The sequence below is a fragment of the Streptopelia decaocto genome (assembly GCF_964273445.1).
Source record: "Streptopelia decaocto genome assembly, chromosome: 6".
NCBI classification, from domain to species: domain Eukaryota; kingdom Metazoa; phylum Chordata; class Aves; order Columbiformes; family Columbidae; genus Streptopelia; species Streptopelia decaocto.
The window spans coordinates 68202539-68223499 of record NC_138660.1 but is presented as its reverse complement, the minus strand read 5'-3'; the positions used below and the strand labels follow the sequence as shown (position 1 = coordinate 68223499).

Here is a 20961-nt window from a genome sequence, read left to right as displayed (position 1 = left end):
AGTAACGTCATTCGAATGCTTTTTCAGAGAACTGCAAACGCAGCCGAAGGATTACACGGTTTTGATGCTTAACCTGGGCTACCACGGCCATTTGTGTCTCAGTCCTTGGCCGTTGCCCTGAACAGCTGCAATTGGTGGGTGGCCTTTGGAATGAAGAGTGCGCTGAGTGCGGAACCGCGCAGGCTGCGGTGCCGGAGTGTGCTGGCGGGGCTGGCAAAGGGGCCTGATCACCGCAGGGCTTTGGCGTGTACAAAATATAACCGAGGTCTTCATTCAGACAGGAGAAAAAAATACATACTTTTTTATAGTATTGCTTCCTTTAATGCAGATGAGTATAATACATCAAAAGTTCTGACAACTATTTCTTCATGAATCGGCAGTACAAAATCCTACTGAATTCATTCAAGCATTAAACTAATTTTTTGTCATGTCTTTTGGTATTTCACCTTTTCAAGTGTTTTCCAGCCGAGTAGGCAGTACAATATATCTGCGGAAAGCTCCGCAGAGAATGGAACGTGTTCCCACCTACTGCTTTTTGTTGCTGATTCAGGCTGTGCCGTGTTTGAGGCGCTGAGCTCCTCCGTTCGGGTACAACCAAGGCAGCAAATGGTCAATCAGTTGACCGTTTCAGAAAGAAAAATACAGCACATACAGAAAGAAGATAATATTGCAGCAGTTCTGCATAAATGTCATTGCTGTTGTGGTAAAATAATTTCAAGAGCATATTAAACTTTGTCTACAGATCTACTACAACTTTTGTTTCCCTTTAGTTTTAGAATTGAAGATGTATTTATTTTCATATACTTTAAATACAGTATCCTGTTTGCCCAAGTCTGGTTTTATGCACCTAATAGTGATCAAGATGAAGCTATGAGAGATTTTTTTAAACATGAAAACATGCAAACAATAAAAATCGTGAGACATTGTCTTTGATCCAAAAGCGTTGTGACACTGACCGAAGCCTCAAGCAGGCGAGTGCAGACTCTTGTAGCGCAGTCACGTTTGCAGCTTCCAATGAACACCTTGTTTCTCAGCACCGTCACAAAATCTCTCCACAGCACCTATTGCAGCTTCTTGCTCAAATAATGCGAGTGCAGCAGGTTTGCTGCAAGAGCACAATGGATTAACCGCATTCTGGTTGTGGTGCTTCCTCATGTGACTGTACAAGCAGGCGTTTTCAACCGATCTGCTGAGCTCAGATTCATTTGAGAGGTGTACGTGTTTCTGGTTTTGACTTTGGAGGTACTTTGTTTGGATGTAAGATTGTAGCTGTGGTTTGCGAGGTTCTTGCTCACCTGCACAGGAGCGCTGTGCCCACCGGTCTGCAGCTTCCTCTGGAGGAGCCGCCATGTCACCTGCCCGCGCACGAGGGACAGAGGACACGCCGCAGGGGTTTGCTCTCCGTGCTCTGACACGTGTGCCCATGCAGGAGGGACAGAGGACACGCCGCAGGGGTTTGCTCTCCATGCTCTGACATGGTGCCCATGCAGGAGGGACAGAGGACACGCCGCAGGGGTTTGCTCTCCGTGCTCTGACATGGTGCCCATGCAGGAGGGACAGAGGACACGCTGCAGGGGTTTGCTGTCCATGCTCTGACATGGTGCCCATGCAGGAGGGACAGAGGACACGCCGCAGGGGTTTGCTGTCCGTGCTCTGACACGTGTGCCCATGCAGGAGGGACAGAGGACACGCCGCAGGGGTTTGCTGTCCGTGCTCTGACATGGTGCCCATGCAGGAGGGACAGAGGACACGCCGCAGGGGTTTGCTGTCCATGCTCTGACACGTGTGCCCATGCAGGAGGGACAGAGGACACGCCGCAGGGGTTTGCTCTCCATGCTCTGACATGGTGCCCATGCAGGAGGGACAGAGGACACGCCGCAGGGGTTTGCTCTCCGTGCTCTGACATGGTGCCCATGCAGGAGGGACAGAGGACACGCCGCAGGGGTTTGCTGTCCATGCTCTGACATGGTGCCCATGCAGGAGGGACAGAGGACACGCCGCAGGGGTTTGTTCTCCATGCTCTGACATGGTGCCCATGCAGGAGGGACAGAGGACACGCCGCAGGGGTTTGCTCTCCGTGCTCTGACATGGTGCCCATGCAGGAGGGACAGAGGACACGCTGCAGGGGTTTGCTGTCCATGCTCTGACATGGTGCCCATGCAGGAGGGACAGAGGACACGCTGCAGGGGTTTGCTCTCCATGCTCTGACATGGTGCCCATGCAGGAGGGACAGAGGACACGCCGCAGGGGTTTGCTGTCCGTGCTCTGACACGTGTGCCCATGCAGGAGGGACAGAGGACACGCCGCAGGGGTTTGCTGTCCGTGCTCTGACATGGTGCCCATGCAGGAGGGACAGAGGACACGCCGCAGGGGTTTGCTGTCCATGCTCTGACACGTGTGCCCATGCAGGAGGGACAGAGGACACGCCGCAGGGGTTTGCTCTCCATGCTCTGACATGGTGCCCATGCAGGAGGGACAGAGGACACGCCGCAGGGGTTTGCTCTCCATGCTCTGACACGTGTGCCCATGCAGGAGGGACAGAGGACACGCTGCAGGGGTTTGCTGTCCATGCTCTGACATGGTGCCCATGCAGGAGGGACAGAGGACACGCCGCAGGGGTTTGCTCTCCGTGCTCTGACATGGTGCCCATGCAGGAGGGACAGAGGACACTCCGCAGGGGTTTGCTGTCCATGCTCTGACATGGTGCCCATGCAGGAGGGACAGAGGACACGCCGCAGGGGTTTGTTCTCCATGCTCTGACACGTGTGCCCATGCAGGAGGGACAGAGGACATGCCGCAGGGGTTTGCTGTCCGTGCTCTAGCGTGGGTGGTGTGTCCTTGTGTCCAGCCATCACTGGGCAGTGACACCCACTAAGCCTTTGAACAGAGCAGGTTGCTTGCACGTCGGGCAACTGGAAAACCAGCGTTTCTTTCCTGAACTAGATGTGGGGTGAGATGTTATTCATTTGTCCCTGTTACGAACTAGGGCAAGAGTTTCCAGATCCTTGTCCTGCCTTGCTGCGTTCTGCACCAGCGGGATGTGTCTGTGTGAAGGCAGCTCGGAGAGAGAGGAGAGGGGAAAGAGGAGAGAGGAGAGGGGAGAGAGGAGAGGAGAGGGGAGAGAGGAGAGGAGAGGGGAGAGAGGAGAGGAGAGGGGAGAGAGGAGAGGAGAGGGGAAAGAGGAGAGGAGAGGAGAGGGGAAAGAGGAGAGGAGAGGGGAAAGAGGAGAGGAGAGGGGAAAGAGGAGAGGAGAGGGGAAAGAGGAGAGGAGAGGGGAAAGAGGAGAGGAGAGGAGAGGGGAAAGAGGAGAGGAGAGGGGAAAGAGGAGAGGAGAGGGGAAAGAGGAGAGGAGAGGGGAAAGAGGAGAGGAGAGGGGAAAGAGGAGAGGAGAGGGGAAAGAGGAGAGGAGAGGGGAAAGAGGAGAGGAGAGGGGAAAGAGGAGAGGAGAGGGGAAAGAGGAGAGGAGAGGGGAAAGAGGAGAGGAGAGGAGAGGGGAAAGAGGAGAGGAGAGGGGAAAGAGGAGAGGAGAGGGGAAAGAGGAGAGGAGAGGGGAAAGAGGAGAGGAGAGGGGAAAGAGGAGAGGAGAGGGGAAAGAGGAGAGGAGAGGGGAAAGAGGAGAGGAGAGGGGAAAGAGGAGAGGAGAGGAGAAGGTGTGAGCTGCGGGAGCCTCTGCCATGGGAGGGTCTGGCCGCTGGCTGGGCAGGGCCGGGGCTGGTGTTGGGGGGAGGACGGTGGCAAAAGGAGAAGGAGCAGGAAAGGAGCCAGTTCCGAGCTGAAATGCTTTGTGCCGAGTACCCACGGAGAGGCCAGAGGGAGCCGTGGTGGCGGCAGGATGGGAATTGACGTGTCCCGGGGCTCCCGGCTCCACAGACGACTCCTGAGCCTTCCCCTCTGCCGTGGGGTGCCCTGAGGCCCCTGGCTGCCGCTCCAGCCCCTTCCCCGGTGGCCTGGCCGCTGCTTTAGCAGGAACTCCATCTGTCTCCAAACAGAGTATTCCTGCGTTATCTGAGGGTGGAAGCAATGCTTCTGTGAAGCCCTCAGACACTGTCAGACCCTCTTTAATTGGGTACATTTGGAAAAACACTCTTTCTTGAGTAGTCAAGTTTTAAATTCTTTGTCTCAACAGACACGCTCTCACCCTTTGATCCCTGCCTGCAGAAGGCGAACCTTCCGTGCTCCTGCTCGCCTGCCCCGCTTCACCGCCCAGAAACGGGCGGCAAGGGAAAGAAGAAAATGTACTGCATTTTTTTGCCTTTTCCTCTTGTTTAATTGTAATTTGAAATGGTTTATTTTTTTTTCATGAAAGTTGGTTACATTTGAACCCGCTGTTCTTTAGAAAAAAACAGTTTTGAAAAAGTCTTATAAGCTCACCATTCTGGAGTTAAAACTTTCCATAGGAAGGTATTTGATAAAGCCATTGAACAGACTCAAAACACAAGCTTTAATTTTTCCTGCAGATTAAAAAAACAGAGCAAGTTTCAAAAATTAACAAAGAGCAGGCGCTGCTGAAACAGCATCGGCAGGTGTGGTGGCGAGAGCATGAAAGACTGAGGGAGGACAGGTAAGAGCCGAGCAACTGTAATTAGCCGTTATTGGAGAAATACTGCAGTAGGCAGGGATCTGGTGTGACATACTTGATTTAATGTCCATACTTGGACATTAAGAGGAAACAATTAAAATAGCTGCACTGCAGACGATGTGTTGTGTGAGTGTGGGAGATGTGCTCTGCGGGGCGGGGTCTGCAGTGCGGGGTCTGCGGTGAGGGCTCTGCAGTAACAGGTCTGCAGTGAGGGGTCTGAGGTGCGGGGTCTGCAGTGAGGGCTCTGCAGTGCCAGGTCTGCAGCGCGGGCTCTGCGGCGCTGGGTCTGCAGTGAGGGCTCTGCAGCACGGGCTCTGCAGTGCAGGGTCTGCAGTGAGGGCTCTGCAGTGCAGGGTCTGCAGTGAGGGCTCTGCGGTGCGGGCTCTGCAGCGCGGGCTCTGTGGTGCCGGGTCTGCAGCGCGGGCTCTGCAGCGCGGGCTCTGCAGCGCGGGCTCTGCAGCGCAGGCTCTGCAGCACGGGCTCTGCAGCACGGGCTCTGCAGCGCGGGCTCTGTGGTGCCGGGTCTGCAGCGAGGGCTCTGCAGTGCTGGGTCTGCAGTGAGGGCTCTGCAGGGACGTGCCAGGAGAGCAGGGCGGGGGGCTGCGCGGCCCCCTCGGGGACCCCGGAGCCGTCCAGCTGGCCCGTCCCGGCTGGAAAGCGGCTGCGTGCAGGACCAGCGAAGCTCTCAGACACTGCTCCGTTCACGTCTGTCCCAGACGTGCGTGCTGAGCTCACACCTGTCACAGGGAGCACTAACGTTGTTCTGGTCTTTACCTGTGTGTTATGTTATGCATGCAGCAGATTCACGGGAGCCTGGTTTTGCTCAGAGGAGTGTGGCTTCTGTACCACCTTCTTGTCCGAGTCCTGCACTTCATACTTTTCCAGGCAGAGAATTCCGCTTTTTACTTAATTATTAGAGTATTTGAGGCTTATCATTCTTGAAAACATAATGAATAAGAAATTAAAGCTTCTGTAAAACTCACATTCATACCTTCCAGGCAAAAGGTGGAAGCAGACATAAAGACTTTTCTGGATGAAGAAAGCCATAACCACGGCTTTTTTTCAGATATGAGTGACTTGGGTAAGAATTTTTTATTTGTTTCTTGATTATTTGAGTTTTTAGATCTCTGTCATGACATGGTTAGATTTAGAATTTACATTGCTGCGTAGTATTTTGTGTATTTGAGAAAGCTTTATGTTTCATTTGGATATAGAACGTAAATTATCAAAGGAGCGGGATACACACCAAGCAAATACTGTAGCTCCTATCTGGCAACTAAGAGAAGATTTGAAGTCCAGGCTGTCTGAGATGCAGTGTTACCTCCCAGAAGAGTCCCCTCTGACGTCTAAAATCAATGCACTTGACATGTTACAGCAGGTTGGTATTTTATCTTAATTTTTACAGTTTATTATCACTGTATTTTTAGCATTTTCATTTATTTTTCTGTAATATGTTGAGAACATAACTCACATTCGGAGTACCCAGTAAGCTCTGTACTTGCTCCGCTGAGGTCTGTCAAAGCACAGCAGTGTAGAACTACAGATCTGGCTCTTTGTTTATAAGAAAGAGCTTTCGTACTACGAGAAAGAAGTTACACTAACGTATTTCATGGAATAGATTGAATCTGTGAAGAAGCAACAGAAGGAAATTTTGGAATTCCTTGCCCTTGAAAGTCTGGCTTTGGAAAGAGAGCTAGAAGAATATAAACTAGAAGTAAGTTTTTCCTTACAAGTTTAATTAGCACTTTCTTGAGAGAGAAATGCTGAGTAGTCTGCTGAGCAGCGTGTTTTCACGACAGGCATTAGCATGTTCTTTTGAAGAGAAAAATGGACTTGTCCTTGAAGTTCCGTCGGCACTGCTGTCTTTGGAATGCCCCTGCCCGGACCTGAAGACCTTAATTATCGATGAATACCGAAAGCTTGCCGGTGCATACTGGTCCAGGCTCCAAGAGATTGACGAACAGCTACAAGTTTCATATAGGTAATGACATCTGGATTTCTCTTGTTGGGTATAAAATACATAACTCTAATGCGTTTTGTGACGTGTGGATGCTGCGGCCGCCCGTGCCGCTGGAGTCGGTCCGGCTTTCGCGCAGCACGGAGCAGCTGCTGCGGTGAGCGCTCAGTCCCGCTTTGCGCTGCCGGTACCAGAGAGAGCCGAGGCGCTCCCTGTCAGCTCCGCGGAAACAACGCGCACAACGTTGTGTGGATTGAAGAGCAAACAGTCTGGTGTGCACCAGGGGTCCTCTCCACAGGCTTTGTGTGACTAGCAGTGGTTATTGTGTGCGGTGGTGGCAGAGGCACAGCCCACGGGGCAGGACAGCTCACCCCATTGGCACCAGCGTCTGCCGGTATCGTTAGCTGGGAGTGGATGAAATCAGAAACGAGCCACCAGCAATTATCTCAGGCGTTTTATTTAAATCCAGATCTTGGTATTTTTGTTTAATTTGCCTTCTGGTCTCCAAATCTTTCATGTGTTGCTCATTTAGGTTTCTATGTTTTAAGCCACAACAATGTTGAAAATGTGTTTTCAGTTACAAAAACCCAAGACTTCGTTGTTGTAGAATTGTTTGGTTCCAAGACCTGGGCTTTCTAAAAGACAAAACACTGATACCTCTTACTTTTATATTGGCTAATTTGCACAAAAATATTTTTATGTATGTAAAGATACAACTTTGTGATTTAAGTATTCTATAATTAATGGAACCAACCTTGATCCAACTAACACAGAGAAAACTGTCAAAGCTGAGTGATGGATTTTTGTCCTTGGTACGTACCCACCGTACTCTACTGATTATATAGCCTCACTGAAGCCTCGGCAATTACTGTCAGTGCTCTAGACACAAAGATACCAAACAGTCTCCTGCAGTACATTTTTTTAGTAATTTTCCTACTTGGAGAAGGTGCTCAGAAGAACAATGTGATTAGATGATAACATGGTAATTTAGTCACTTTGTCTTAGCATTACTTCTGCCGGGCCTCTCTCATCGTGTGCACGGTGAGGAAAGCTGAAGTTAACACGGGTCTTCTGGCACAGCACGTCTCATTGCCGAGCTGGTGGGACAGTCTGGGGCAGAGAACTGGGAACGTGCACAGAATTTCCAAAGAAAAACCAGAATAAGACACTATTCTGGTCTGCTACATTCTTAGTGTGCTTTGTAGTCCTACTAGAATGCATGTTACAGTGTTTATTGCTTTTGGAAACTGGATAAGGATTTGGGGTTTTTTCCAAGGATAATATAGGATTATAATGTTTTATAATCTAAATTTGCTTCTTTTACTGCTGCTAAAACACAAATCCTTGTGTTTGGGAAATACCCAAGTCCTGAGTTATCCCAGAAATGGTGGACTTGGAACTGGCACGTTAGTTGTAGCTGATGATTCTCTAAGCACTGTTACGTTTTTGCCACAACGTCAAAAGGGTGTCACGTAAATAAGCGAAGGATGAACGGAGCCTCCCGTGTGCGGCGCCGCGCGCTCTGCAGCAGCCTGCGGGACGGGCGGGACGGTGGGACCGAGTCCCGCTGCTGCTCCGGCCGCGCCTGGCCCGGCAGCACCGGGCAGCGCTCGGGCCGGGCTCCCCGTGTGCAGCACTTCGCTGCGGCCCGGACCCGCCTCCCGCCCGCCCTGCGCCCCTCAGAGCCCGCGGAGCGGGGATTAGTGCTGCCCGGACCCGCCTCCCGCCCGCCCTGCGCCCCTCAGAGCCCGCGGAGCGGGGATTAGTGCTGCCCGGACCCGCCTCCCGCCCGCCCTGCGCCCCTCAGAGCCCGCGGAGCGGGGATTAGTGCTGCCCGGACCCGCCTCCCGCCCGCCCTGCGCCCCTCAGAGCCCGCGGAGCGGGGATTAGCGCTGCCCGGACCGGCCTCCCGCCCGCCCTGCGCCCCTCAGAGCCCGCGGAGCGGGGATTAGCGCTGCCCGGACCGGCCTCCCGCCCGCCCTGCGCCCCTCAGAGCCCGCGGAGCGGGGATTAGCGCTGCCCGGACCGGCCTCCCGCCCGCCCTGCGCTCGGGATTAGTGCTGGCTGCGTCTGCTCCAAGGAAGCAGCTGCCCCAGGGCTGGCGAATGCGAGACAGTTGCTGTGTTTCAGTTCTGGCTCGGAATAAAGATCGCACTGTTTTCTAGTAGAATGATTCACACAAGAGAAGCAAGCACTATGTTTAAAATTTGGGTCATGCATCCAGCCTTGTAAAAGGTTGTCAATATCTTGACACTGAAGAGCTGATATTAGCTCAAATATTAAATGGAAAATGTGTTGGTGCTTCTCAAACTCATTGTAGATGAGATCTTCCTTTCTGGAATTTTACACAAGTTTAAGTGAGGTGACAACTTGAATTCAATTGGGCAGGATGTTTTGAAATTCTCCGTGCATTTAATGGCAATGAATACATAGGGCTGGATCGTGCCCTTTTCTTTTCTTTTTTTGGCTGTTTGTCTGTGAACAGCTGACAAAACCTCAGCACAGCTGACAAACGTTGGCACTGCTGACAAACCAAGCATTGGTGGGCGGCTTGTCCCTACTTACAATAGACTGCTTGTGGCTCTGGCTCTTGCTCCCACAAACCTTCATGTCTCTGTCTTGTTCCTGAGCAGTGCACGGATGCGTTGTTTGATGGCTGCTGGTGTGCAGACGCGTTGTGAGATGGCTGTTAGTGCACAGATGCGTTGTTCGATGGCTGTTAGTGCGCAGATGCGTTGTTCGATGGCTGTTAGTGCGCAGATGCGTTGTTCGATGGCTGTTAGTGCACAGATGCGTTGTTCGATGGCTGTTAGTGCGCAGATGCGTTGTGAGATGGCTGTTGGCGCACAGATGCATTGTTCGACGGCTGTTGGTGCACAGATGCATTGTGAGATGGCTGTTGGCGCACAGATGCATTGTTCGACGGCTGTTGGTGCACAGATGCATTGTTCGACGGCTGTTGGCGCACAGATGCATTGTGAGATGGCTGTTAGAGGAGTGTCTGGGCCAGAGGGAACCTGGAGGGAGACGTGGGCTGCAGGAGCAGCAAGGGATGCAGGAGCAGCAAGGGCTGCGGCAGCTGGTCCAGCCGCCCTGTGTGCTGGAGGCAGAGGGGATCGCTGGTTCTCTATCTGAGTGAAGAATAGCAGGAGCTCATGGTGGTTCTTCTAAAAAAAAAATAAGTAAAGTATTGGGGCTGGAAAGACAAGAATGCCAGGTGTTATCTGAAGAAAAATGTAGATTTTGTACTCAGTTTGGCATCAGTAGGAGCAGTTGTGGTGAAGAAGATTTAAATCATAGCAAAGAATAATTAAATTGTTCATTAAAGTTATTCTTCAGAAAACCTATACCTCATTATATTAAATTATGACACAGATTCTAAAATTAATAAGTGAACTGATTTCATGGCAAAGCTCCTTCTAGAGAAAAGGAAGGAGGTGAAGACATTAACTCCAGAGGATGAGTTGCACGATGTTTTCCTGAGAAGCGGCAGATGTTGCAGAAGTAGCACATGTGTCCAACAGCACCTCGGTGTCAGAGCTCGGGGGCTCTGGAGAGCCGTGTCCGCCCTGCAGGACCTGCAGCTTGGAGGCTGCGGGATGTTCCCACAGCCGTCCCGCAGCCCCTCTCGCCTCCTTCAGACGCAGCGTATGAAAAACCCTCAGCTCAGGCAGCTATATTCATTGTCTGTCATGGGAAACCTAAGCCATCACCCATAAGAAACACCTTCATTGCTCTTCTGCTAACGTAATTTCACTTGTTATGTTGTCTCCAACATCTGCTCAGTAGCCGTCAGTCGCTGCAAACGACCTTTTTACAGGAGCCAGGTCTTTTCTCTCCCCTGTTTTGAATCACCCCAGTTATACCGGGGCTGATAATTTTGCGTTTCTGTAGGAACATGGACTGGACGGAGGAAGATCAGTGGGTTTTTCAGACCGTTATGCACCAGTACCCAAGCGATCTCCAGAGGAGGAGGATGCTGTACCTGGACGCGCTGCAGAGGTACCTTCCTCACAAATCCAGGCATGAGCTGGTCAGTCTTGTTTTAAACAGCACAGCAATTACAGAAATTCTTACATAAACCATGCAGTTAAGATTTGTGTTAACAATATCAAAGGCTTTTACTTAAAGATTTCTTAATGATTCATTTTATTATGCACAGTGAGGAAGGGATGTCCCTGTCTTCAAAATGCGTAACTTGAAAACCCATCTCTTCCTCAGATAAGCCCTGGGCAGTTGATAGTTCCACATAAGTCTCTCAGCCAAATCCACAGGATTAGTGTGTTAGCGTTGCTTTGCTGTACAGTTTATAGCTGTGTCATGCTGGTCTGCTGCTCTTTGTGTTTTATTCTTTATGAGGATGTATAGCATTGTCACTGTCTGTCTAGGAATAGCTATTTTAATTGGACTGTGGCACATATATAGCAGGAACAGAGGAAAGTTATCTCCTGTTCTCAGGGAGAGGCTATTTTTATATGCATAATGCCTTTCAAATTGATTGCCGATTCCTTTTACGCTCCACAGTGACTAAGAACATAGTGGCTAATAGAGAAACCCATTGCAAGGCCAGGACGCTTCAGGATGTCATAAGTAAAGTAGGAATCTTTTTTTATCTCTGCATGTATTTTTAGACCATCTACTCGCTGGTGTTTGAGGGCGGCCTAGTGCAAGAGAGCACCAGCAAAATGGTTCTGATAATTAGCAAAGTTGCACCAAAAATAAAGTTCTTGTGGATTTCAGAACTTTTGACTAGGAGAACTGGGCTAAATAATTACCTGCTTTGTACAGTGTAGGTATATTTTAAGCATAGCCATTATTAATGGGTTTCCATAATTCTTTGAAGGTTCATTTAAAATTTAAAAAGTCTAAATTTAAAAATCATAGTTCTGCATTAAATTGATACATCTTAACATCTATATGAGCTTGAAAAATACAGCATTGTTACACCAGCACTAAGAACCTGTTGTTAAGACGTTTGTGTTACATCGGAGCACTGAACCTGGAGGCTCTGCAGCCCTGGGGTGCAGCTCAGCCGCCGAGCGCCGGCTCCCGCGCCGGCTCACCAGGGAGCTCCGTCCTCGCACCCGCTCACCAGAGTCTGCGGCAGCATTGGCAATGGGAACTTCTGGTGCGGTGGCCTGTGTGCCATTGATCCAAAAGAAGGTCCGGACGTGGCGGTATCACTTCATCTTAGTCCAGCTGTGAGCTGATGGGAACAGCTGTGAACTGAGAGCAACATCTGCGAGCTGGGCACAGCTGGGTCAGCATCCCCTGTTCCTGCCAACAGCCTGGAAACGGGTGTCAGAAATGGTGCCCTTGCCACGTGTGAGCAGACAGCCGGCTCTAGAACCTCCTTCAGCCCTGTTGCTTGTGATTGCTGGAATATAAGATAGGTCCAAGCCTCTAATGCCTCAGTCTATGCAGCCTCACCTGATACATCTTCTGTCAAGATCTTGAAGGGTGAATGTCCTCAGGAACCTCACTGAATAAGGCCAACTAAGGTGTATTGAAGATTAAACACCATTTTTGTTGGGTGGTGACATTGGTGGTGGCAGTGCTAGAAATCTATGCTAGAAATCTAGCTGGCAAGCTAGAAATCTGTTTCCAAACTTCCTGTTAGGAAAGAAAACATGGAGCTACTTCTCATCTGCACTGCATTTGTGCAATTGCTTTAATAGGTGTTCTGTTTCTCTATAGATTGTAATTTCCTACAAAGAGCCTCATCTTGCTAAAAGTGCTCAATATCTCTGAAGATATATTGAAAGGAGTTAATTGCATTTATGTACTTTAGGGCAGGAAGGAACCATTGCATTCAATGTATTCCTATCGCAAAAGCACAGTTCAGAAAGGAAGAGCGGGATGTGGCTGTGGCAGCGCCATGCGGCACAGGCAGCGGAACAGCTGGCGTGGTGTCACCCGCACTGGGGCTGCAGCTACCTGGCACCTGAGAGAGCTGCTGGGCGCCAAGCCGTGGGTTCCATAGGAGTACTTGAAATATAATAATTAAATCAGTCATTGTCAAGGTTTATGAAAGTATCTGGAGTTGTTTCATTGATGCATAGTTCCAAACGTTTCTGTTTACTTTCCCAGGTTGCCCAGGAGGAGGTCTGGGATGGCCAGCAGCTGGGCAGGAGCCGGCGCAGGGCCCTGCTGCTGGACTGGGCGCGGGCCAGCAGAGCCCTCCTGCGCAGGGCCGCGGCGGGCGCCGCGCGGGCCTCTGCCGCCCGGCGGGAGGCGGCGGCGCTGGCCGGGACGCGGCGGCGCCAGCAGCGCGTCTGTGCTGACCTGAGAGCCAAGGTACGGCCAGGCACACGCCTACCGCCTCCTCCTCTGCTGGGTTCACCGCTACATCCAAATTCAAGTTACGGTGCTTAAGTGATGAAAAATGAACTGAAGCTAGTTGTCATAATCCTGTTTTTACTGGCCTGGTGGTTAGGAAAAATGCAAACTGTAATCCGTTGGCAGAGATCAGGGTGTTTGTGCAGCCCGACTTGCACATGGTTTTGAAGACACTCTGTTTCACTACGGACAAGGATCCTCGTTAGTGTTTCAACCAGCTCTTGACCTTTGTCTTGATTATCTAGCATACTTTAGACCCTACTGTGAGTTTCATACTGTGGGTATAATCTGTATAAGCCCCGATCACATTTATTTTAGTGGATTTTGAGCACCATCAAAGAGTTTGAACTGTATTTCAGTGTTGGAAGAACCAGACTTGTTCTGCGGTTCACAGCCTAGGAGACTGTGAGCAAGCTGCAGGAGTGGAGGCCTGGCAGCGTCTTCCTTGGGCTCCTGTGTGAGCTTGGCAAGTCACAAAGTATTTGTGTGTTTGTTTCTTCCTCAGCAGTGGGATTGGTATCTGCACTGTCTGGGGCTTCCCTCATATCTGCTTTTAACACTGGCGTTCTCAGCAGCGGAAGCAAAGCATTCTATTCATCATCAGAGCCACAGCAGTTTGAGATTAAATGCTAGTCTGTTTTCAGAGAAATAATAAATATGTCTTTCCTTCTATTTAAGAATGCTTTTAAGACCTGAAAAAATGGATCCTATAACTTGTTTGCCCTTATTATGGAGGTTTCACAATATTCTGAAAGGTGATTTACTGTGTGAAGGGTGAAATTGTTGTTTTTTGTTAGAGAATAGCCTAAAATGGGAGGAGCCTGGACACAGGAGAAGGTGTTGGGATGTTGATGCCTCAGGTGTTTGTAAGGGGAATCACTTTTTTGGGCATGAGAGGCGCGTTAAGATTCGTTTAACCTGCTCGGTGTGGCTTCCACTAGCACAGGGATCACCGAGCACACTCTGCGCTGTTCTCGCTTCACCAGCGTTATCTCTGTCGAACCCTTACATTGCACAGAAATACTAAACCCTTGATTCTGGTTTTCTACAGTAGAAAAACACAGGAAAACCTGTAGTGTGGTTAAGATTTTTGATGTGGATGATAGTTCTTTGCTGTAGCAGTAATACAAACCCCTGCTGTCTGAGCTGTCTGTTGCAGGAAGGTCTGGATCTCAACACCTGGCTGGGCGGGAGCCCCCGTGTCCCCTCCTGGGCCGTGTCCCCTGGCTCGGGAGTGTGTCTCTGCAGCTGGGGCTTTGGTTCTTTGTCACCTCGCCGCCCTCTCTGGCCTTGCCGTGTGTCCCCTATCTGCACAGCTGGAGCTAGAAGGGCCATCTATTCCAGAGCTGGGAATTTGTGAGATTTATGAGTCAGTCTATTTTTTGACTCCCCACAACAGCAACAAGCGGTGTTGGAATACTTGTGTTGTCTCCACGTAGCTTAAAGTTCTCCCTGGTGCATTGAACATTGTCTGAAAGTTGTTTGGATTGTGACCTCCTGTTTCCAGTAACCTGGAGCTGTTTGAAACAGAAACCTATTAAGCCTACACTTTTTAAGGGTGGCTTTCAAAGGCAGCTTTGTTACAGTATCGAACGTTTGAACAAAACCAATTCACCTGTTTCCCAGAAAAGAGGAATGGAAAAGGTACTTTTTTGTCATTGAAGAAGGATATCATTGTGACCTTGTTTTGATCAGCTCTGCAGCTGGCGGGTGGAAGTGAAATGGGTGAGGAGCTAGCTGTTGTTCAAAGAAGTTATTCCGAAGGTGCGGACGGTGTTTGGGTTCAGTGGGCGCACACATCTGGAAGGCCACACCTCACCCCGTTACAGCTGGTTCTGCAGACCGGTCTCCTGCGGTCGGGTCCGCGCGGGGGGAGCGGCGGGCGGGCACGGCACCGACACGAGCGCGGCCTGACGAGGAGCCCTCCAGGCCCGGCCGAGCAGCGAGCCTGTACAGGGACGAGCGCTCAGCTGGGAATCGGGAGTAGGGCTGTTCTCCCGCTTTTTCTTTTTGGCCATTAGTTGACTTTATTTTTCCCATTTCAGTAAGTCTAGCATAAGGAAATCTTACATGTGCCGCTTTGCTCTGGTTTGCCTGTGCGGTAGACTCCAGGTGGGCTTGGGAAGAGCTCGCATCCTGAACGCCAGGCACAGATCTCCTTCGTTACACCAGCGGGCCGTTGAAATCAGCTGTAAAGTGGAGTTATAACTCGCACGCTGTAAGAGGTGTCAGCAATTCCAGAAATGCAAAGGCTCGTTAGTTCCGTTCTGCAGACAGGATGTACAGAAATACCTTAAAATCAAAACGGATTGTGTGAGTAGCTGTTAGTGACAGCGTGGGAGAAGACTGGGCTCTGAATACGACCCCTTCCAGTCAGTAAACCGCTCAGCCTGCTTTACTGATCTTCTTTAAAGGGATATCTTGCTGTAAATTTCTATGCTGCTTTGAGCTTGTGGGGCTTTTCAAAAGAGTTTTTCTTCGTGTGTGAAAATCAATTTGTTCCTAATTGTAGTACAGATCGAGCAATTGAAAAGAGAAAATAGTCATACATGACAGGCTATGTACCTTTATTACTGCAATAACCGCATGGTACAACTTTTGTATAGGTCTTTTAATCTGTCAACAACAAACCAAAGGCATAGAAAGTATGCTACAGAATACTTGATTTAAAGCTGTTTTGAATGCACAAGAAGCAACTATGCTGTAAGTGATATTCTAGGCCTTTTGACTGGCAAGAGGTGCTGACAATTAAAAAGTAAAGCAACAGAGAAGTTAAATGAGTGTTTCTAGCAGTTTTTACTTGGGAAAGCACTTCCAAATTCTTATTCCCCGTTCCATCTCACAGCAGATCAATGTGCGTCCTCAACAGAAACCAGGGTCTCTGAGGAGGAATTCTGGAGCAGCTCAAGAAGCTCACGAGGGCCATATGGCAGTAACCCAAACGAGATAACGTGTGAAATGGTGGCACTAGTGAGGCTCTCCTGTACATCCTTAAAGCGGAGATGTTTCTGGTGTGCGTCTCCAACACCGCTTGCGGTGTGAAAACACAACAAACCGGTGGGGTTGCACCGGTGAGTGGCCAGGATGACCGTCATTCGATGGGCTGGGCCCGGGTGGATTTCACCGCTTCCAGGGGTCTGCGGCAGGTACCGCGTAAAACAAGGAAAATGCTCTTTCTGCATAAAATTCCTCTTTCTGATCAACACAGAGGAGCAACTTCTTGTCTGTAGTTAAGCACAGAAGTGAGAGTGTGATCTCGCGGGAGGGTTAGGAGGTGCTGCTTCCCAGCGCCTCTGGGAAGGATTGGAGCGCTTGCTCTGGTACCTTTAGGAATTCAGTCGAGGTATCTGCATGCATTCAGAACGTTGTTTTTCCATTGAATGTATCTTCAAGTGTTTACAACCCAGTACTTTCCATCTTCACGTACAAAGACTGGAGGAGGCTGCTCCCGCCGCGCGCGGCTGTGCCGCCCGCCCTGCCTCTGCTGCACCGCGCTCAGCCCGCTGCAGCGCTGCGCTCAGCCCCCTGCAGCCCCACGCTCAGCCCGCTGCAGCGCCGCGCTCAGCCCGCTGCAGCCCCGCGCTCAGCCCGCTCCAGCCCCGCGCTCAGCCCCCTGCAGCGCCGCGCTCAGCCCCCTGCAGCCCCGCGCTCAGCCCCCTGCAGCGCCGCGCTCAGCCCCCTGCAGCCCCGCGCTCAGCCCGCTGCAGCGCCGCGCTCAGCCCGCTGCAGCCCCGCGCTCAGCCCGCTGCAGCGCCGCGCTCAGCCCCCTGCAGCCCCGCGCTCAGCCCGCTGCAGCCCCGCGCTCAGCCCGCTGCAGCCCCGCGCCCTGCAGCGCCTCCCGCGCGCCGGGCGCAGCCCTCGCAGCCCTCCTCCTGTTCATTTAAAAGGAAAAGAGTTTGGGTGGAGCTACCTGGGATATTGCAAATCATGTAAAGTGTGTTGCAGGTCACCTTCCTTCTCGCTTCTGGTATAAGGAGAAGAAAGGATGTGTCAGGAAACCTGGGGGAAGAGTAGTTGTGTCTCCCTGTTCAGCATGTAGTCAAGGCACTGCTTTGAATATTTGGCTGCCATAGGAGATCAACATTGAAATATTACAACTGAACGTAAAAAAAAAAAAAATGCCTGGATAGGTATAAAATCCAGTATGTTTACAATAATCTGATCATTTTGCAGAAAACTTTAAAAAATAAATATTTAAAGGTGGGATATTTAAAAGAAGAGTTTTCTATTCAGAAGTGTGACCTGTTGGTCTATTGGATATGGGAAATACAAGCAAGTTTTAATAACCTCAGTTTTAAATACAGACCCTCCTTCAGGAAGCTGGCGGGTTGTAGGCTGCTACAGCATTGCTACCAAGCGGATGTGAGAACGTTCCCTCTCCCAGTCCCCAGCAGAAAGACTTAAAATGTGAGCAGGCAAGCTGGGGTTTGCAATGGGAGACTGAGTGAACGCAGGCAAGGTTGAAAACTGCTTTTTTTTTCAGTGAAATGGGCTACTTTTTAATAGTCATTGAACAGGTGTCTTTGTATAATTAGCGACTTAAAAAAAGTTTTCATTTTGTAACACAGGCTTCTATTGTCATTTTCCGTTTATAAAATATTTAAGTCTGAGGGATCTATTACCCCATTAACTCAAGGGGAATTTATGTGCTTAACTTCCATTAACCTTAGTAAAAATGATCTGGGTGGATCCTCGTCCTGTGGTAGACCAGGTCTTTAGTTCTTTATTTTCTCTGCCGTTCCCTCCTCCTTTTCGTGGCAGTCTGTCTGTCCGTTCCACCTCGGAGCGGCAGGGAGTCGCTCGGGCAGAGCCGGGTCAGCACGCAGCGCTTTTATCTGCAGTGTTAAAGACTCAGCCGGATCGCAATGGAAGAGGCTGCGCTGCTGGCAATGAAAGTCACCTCTTGATGAGCTTTCCATGTTAATCTCCTAGTGATCTCAGCTTGGCTGTGCTCCTGGACCAGTTCTGTAGTAGATACAAAGTGATGACCTTCTCTTGTGCAGGGAAATAAGTTTGACAGATATATTAAATCATCTTCGTTGATTGGACGGTGAGTCCTTAGGAACTGAACTGAGAAGAATATCCTCACTGAAGACCTGATGTTGCAATCCTGTAATTCCTTTAGTCCATAACTTTTTATCACTTAATCAGCTTTTACATCTGCTTTGCTTGATTCTGCTTTCCAGGCCACACTACAAATGCATAGCTCTCTTCTGTGCAAACAGAATTCCTTAGTCACCAACTCGTTCCGTGGCTCCAGTCCTTATCTTAAGGACATGAAGCAAAAACAACACGGTTGATGTGGTTTGAATCCCAACTTGCAATTAAGGGTAAGATTTTTTCCCTTCTGTGCCTTGTGGCTTCGATCTGGAAAAACAGAGAGGCATTTCTGACTTCCATAAATGGGATAACTCTCAGTTCCATATGGAGTGAGAGCAGGGCAGGGAAGCCGGGAGAGCAAGGTGGCAGCGGGGCGGTGAAGTGGGGAAGGGGTGGGAAGGGGGAGCGCGGCCCTGCCGGTAACCGTCCGCCGCGCTGGCTGAGCCGGGGGCGTCTTGCTCAGCTTGTGGACTCTGATTCCAAGCGTCCTCTTTGTGCCGCATTCACGAGCGCGGTGCCGGCAGCTGCGGTGACCCGAGGTGACCCGAGGTGACCTGCGGACTCCGCTGATAATCCCGTGGAAAGGGAGCGGGTTCCCACACAGTTTGGCACTCTCCTTTCCACAGTGTCGTTCGTGGTTCTGAGTGATGATTTAGGCTCTAGCTGGTCAAGCCAAAAAGCTGCTGAAATGTTCTGTGTTTTCTTGGGTACCTTCAGCAGCCTAACGTGGAACTTTGCCACACAAGAGGTATTTTATTGCTTCTTAAACCAGCTTTTGGCAGATGGCATGCATGATACAACACTAATCTTGGGTAGTCTGTGCTGTCCTGACTGTGAAACATGAAATAGCAATTCATGGCTATTACTTGGTGCCATTTCCCAACCACTTTGCAGAGCAGCCAGCGAGAACTGTGGGACGAATGTATGTACATGCGTTCTGTGATTGCTTGTTTTATGATTAGCATTACTATTACATTGAATTCCTTCAAGTAGTATTTGAATCTCTAGTCATGCCGTAGTCGCGTGTCAGCGTCTCCAGCCGCGCTTGCTGATGGTGCAGCTCCGTTGCTCTGGGTCGCGTGGGGCGGCGCCGGGGAGCGCTGGTCTCTCCGCAGCGCTGCAGTGGTGCTCTGGTGCTCTGGTGCACGCCGCAGCCTGTCCTTCCCAGCCCACTGCCCTCCTTGCGCCATGCAGCATCTTTGGTGAAGTTCTTCTTCAAGAGATCCTCTGAGTTTTTCCCCAGACATTCCTAGAATCAGTTGTGAACCAATCAGTTGTGAACCAGTTGTGAACAGCTGGAAGAAGGAAACAAACCTGCAAACCATCATAAAAACAGAGAAAGGTGTGCACAAATATTTCAAAGATTAGCAAAGCTCTGGGAGGTTTTGAAAGTGTACTGGGAATGAGTCATTGTATAAGGCTGAAAAAGTGAGCTAGAGAGAATCACGGAAGGGCTATCAGAGGATTTTCTTTTCATCCCTTTAGTTATGAGAAACACGGCTGACCTTATCACAGTTACTGGGAATTCTTGCTTAGAACTGGAATTCTAGCAGCTTATTCTGTCTGTGTAGCACAGGGTAGCCTATGAGAACTGATCTGGAGCTCTGTGTAGTTGTTCTGATACGGTTCCTCCTGATCGTTTCTGTCCTTTCCGTTTGCAGTGTGTTTTTCCCCCAGGCTCCAGTTTCACTCCTTGCGTGTCCCTCCCGCCCCGGCCCCTCGCCCCGTGTCCGTCCCGCCCCGGCCCCTCGCCCCGTGTCCGTCCCGCCCCGGCCCCTCGCCCCGTGTCCGTCCCGCCCCGTGTCCGTCCCGCCCCGGCCCCTCGCCCCGTGTCCCTCCCGCCCCGGCCCCTCGCCCCGTGTCCCTCCCGCCCCGTGTCCCTCCCGCCCCGGCCCCTCGCCCCGTGTCCCTCCCGCCCCGGCCCCTCGCCCCGTGTCCGTCCCGCCCCGGCCCCTCGCCCCGTGTCCCTCCCGCCCCGTGTCCCTCCCGCCCCGGCCCCTCGCCCCGTGTCCCTCCCGCCCCGGCCCCTCGCCCCGTGTCCGTCCCGCCCCGGCCCCTCGCCCCGTGTCCCTCCCGCCCCGTGTCCGTCCCGCCCCGGCCCCTCGCCCCGTGTCCCTCCCGCCCCGGCCCCTCGCCCCGTGTCCCTCCCGCCCCGTGTCCCTCCCGCCCCGGCCCCTCGCCCCGTGTCCGTCCCGCCCCGGCCCCTCGCCCCGTGTCCGTCCCGCCCCGGCCCCTCGCCCCGTGTCCCTCCCGCCCCGGCCCCTCGCCCCGTGTCCCTCCCGCCCCGGCCCCTCGCCCCGTGTCCGTCCCGCCCCGGCCCCTCGCCCCGTGTCCCTCCCGCCCCGTGTCCCTCCCGCCCCGGCCCCTCGCCCCGTGTCCGTCCCGCCCCGGCCCCTCGCCCCGTGTCCCTCCCGCCCCGTGTCCGTCCCGCCCCGGCCCCTCGCCCCGTGTCCCTCCCGCCCCGGCCCCTCGCCCCGTGTCCCTCCCGCCCCGGCCCCTCGCCCCGTGTCCCTGCCGCCCCGGCCCTTCGCCCCGTGTCCGTCCCGTGTCCCTCCCGCCCCGGCCCCTCGCCCGTGTCCCTCCCGCCCCGTGTCCCTCCCGCCCCGGCCCCTCGCCCCGTGTCCCTCCCGCCCCGGCCCCTCGCCCCGTGTCCCTGCCGCCCCGGCCCCTCGCCCCGTGTCCGTCCCGTGTCCCTCCCGCCCCGGCCCCTCGCCCCGTGTCCGTCCCGTGTCCCTCCCGCCCCGGCCCCTCGCCCGTGTCCCTGCCCAGCCGGGAGGAGCTCGATGCCAGCCCTGTGTCACCCCGGCAGCCATTTGTAACCTGGTTATAACGTGTGTCAGTGCTGCTTAAAGAGCAAACCTTACATGTGCCGGTTCAATGGGAATTCCCAACGAAAGTATCTCAACAATTGTTTTGTCATTAAAAGACTTGTATCTGTGGCATTAAGTACATTGTTAATATTCAGATATTGCAGAGAAAGAACTAA

General features: G+C 52.0%; 1 protein-coding gene across 1 annotated transcript in view; it reads left to right on the top strand.

Moving 5' to 3' along the window:
- Window positions 1–20961, top strand: part of CCDC148 (coiled-coil domain containing 148) — a gene marked incomplete at its 5' end in the record, with an annotated part of 57952 nt that overhangs the window by 17897 nt on the left and 19094 nt on the right. Inside the window, 7 exons of the mRNA XM_082055998.1 lie at window positions 4458–4561; window positions 5578–5660; window positions 5794–5957; window positions 6198–6293; window positions 6379–6560; window positions 10431–10569; window positions 12627–12833. Of these exons, the coding sequence (XP_081912124.1) occupies window positions 4458–4561; window positions 5578–5660; window positions 5794–5957; window positions 6198–6293; window positions 6379–6560; window positions 10431–10569; window positions 12627–12833 (975 nt within the window). The remainder of the gene's footprint in view (window positions 1–4457; window positions 4562–5577; window positions 5661–5793; window positions 5958–6197; window positions 6294–6378; window positions 6561–10430; window positions 10570–12626; window positions 12834–20961) is intronic.